The 1271-nt window shown below is 33.3% G+C and overlaps 1 protein-coding gene across 1 annotated transcript; it reads left to right on the top strand.

Moving 5' to 3' along the window:
* The first annotated feature begins 200 nt into the window (after positions 1-200).
* Positions 201-811, top strand: LOC124936756 (non-specific lipid-transfer protein 1-like). Its single transcript, XM_047477276.1, has one exon. The coding sequence runs from the start codon at positions 215-217 to the stop codon at positions 575-577; it is 363 nt and encodes a 120-aa protein (XP_047333232.1). The 5' UTR covers positions 201-214; the 3' UTR covers positions 578-811.
* The last annotated feature ends 460 nt before the right edge of the window (positions 812-1271 follow it).

Here is a 1271-nt window from a genome sequence, read left to right as displayed (position 1 = left end):
AATGTGATTAGTTATAAGTCATAAAATAAGAAAACCTTATATGAATTGGATGCATTCCACCACGCACGTGACAAGGGCTCCCCGCCACAATAAAAGCTCCATATATATAAATGACATGGTTGCAAGGACATGATAAGAATCACTCATCATCAAATTAATTAATCAATCAAAGAAATAATTCGAATATATATAGAGATATTTGAATCATATATATATGGGTAGCTCTTCAGGAATTGTTTGTCTGATTGTGATGTGCATGGTAGTGAGTGCACCTCATGCACAAGCAGCCGTAACATGCGTTGCCGTGGTACGTGCCTTATCTCCCTGCCTTGGCTACGCACAGAATGGTGGGACAATCCCACCTCTTTGCTGCAACGGAGTTAAATCCCTATATAGAAATGCCGCCACTACCGCCGACCGCCAGACAGCTTGCTATTGTCTCAAAGCACTCATCGGTTCCACCGCTTACCCAAATGCCCCCGGAATCCCTGGCAAATGCGGCGTTTCTATTCCATACAAGATCGCCCCTTCCACCGACTGCAAGAAGTCAGCTCTCAATCTCCCTACCTACCTATAATCTCTACTACTTATATATACATACACAATTTGTTACTTAAATTAATTAACTATTTCTTCTTTCAGGGTCACTTAAGCCGATCTACAAACATCGCCGACACGAGTTAGAGTTCGAGTTCAAAACCTAAGCCGGCGCAAAGTTATCTATTTTTCTTATTATTATTTTGAGAGAATAAAACATGTAGGCGGGTCATCGTGGACCCTCTCTTACTACTTGTTATTGTACTCAATATATATTTGAAGTTGCATGCATGCTTTTAATATGTTAAAAATAATGAGATTTTCATTTTATGCAATTATATAATGCAATGCTTTTGTTTATCCTAATTAAATATCTTCTATTTTTCATCCATCTCTATTTGGGTGAATGTGTACATGGTCTGAAAATTATGATATTCATACTTTTATGCAAAAAAATTAATTGTTTTTAAATGAAATAAAGATGTATAGAAAAAAAATAATTTAGCTTAATTAGATATATGTCACAACTTTAAACCTTAAAAAATTTATATATATTTTTTAGTTTTTTTTTTCTGGTGTAAGGGGACTGAACTATATAAATTAGAATAAAATAAAATTTATTGTTAAAAAAAACAGGAGAACTAAAATTAATGTAAGAAAAGTTTTAAAGAAAACATAAATTAGAGAGAATTGAATACAATAAAAAAAAAGTGTTATTATTTTTAAAACATTAA

The sequence above is a fragment of the Impatiens glandulifera genome, chromosome 4 (assembly GCF_907164915.1).
Source record: "Impatiens glandulifera chromosome 4, dImpGla2.1, whole genome shotgun sequence".
NCBI lineage: Eukaryota > Viridiplantae > Streptophyta > Magnoliopsida > Ericales > Balsaminaceae > Impatiens > Impatiens glandulifera.
This window is presented reverse-complemented; position numbering and strand designations above follow the sequence as displayed.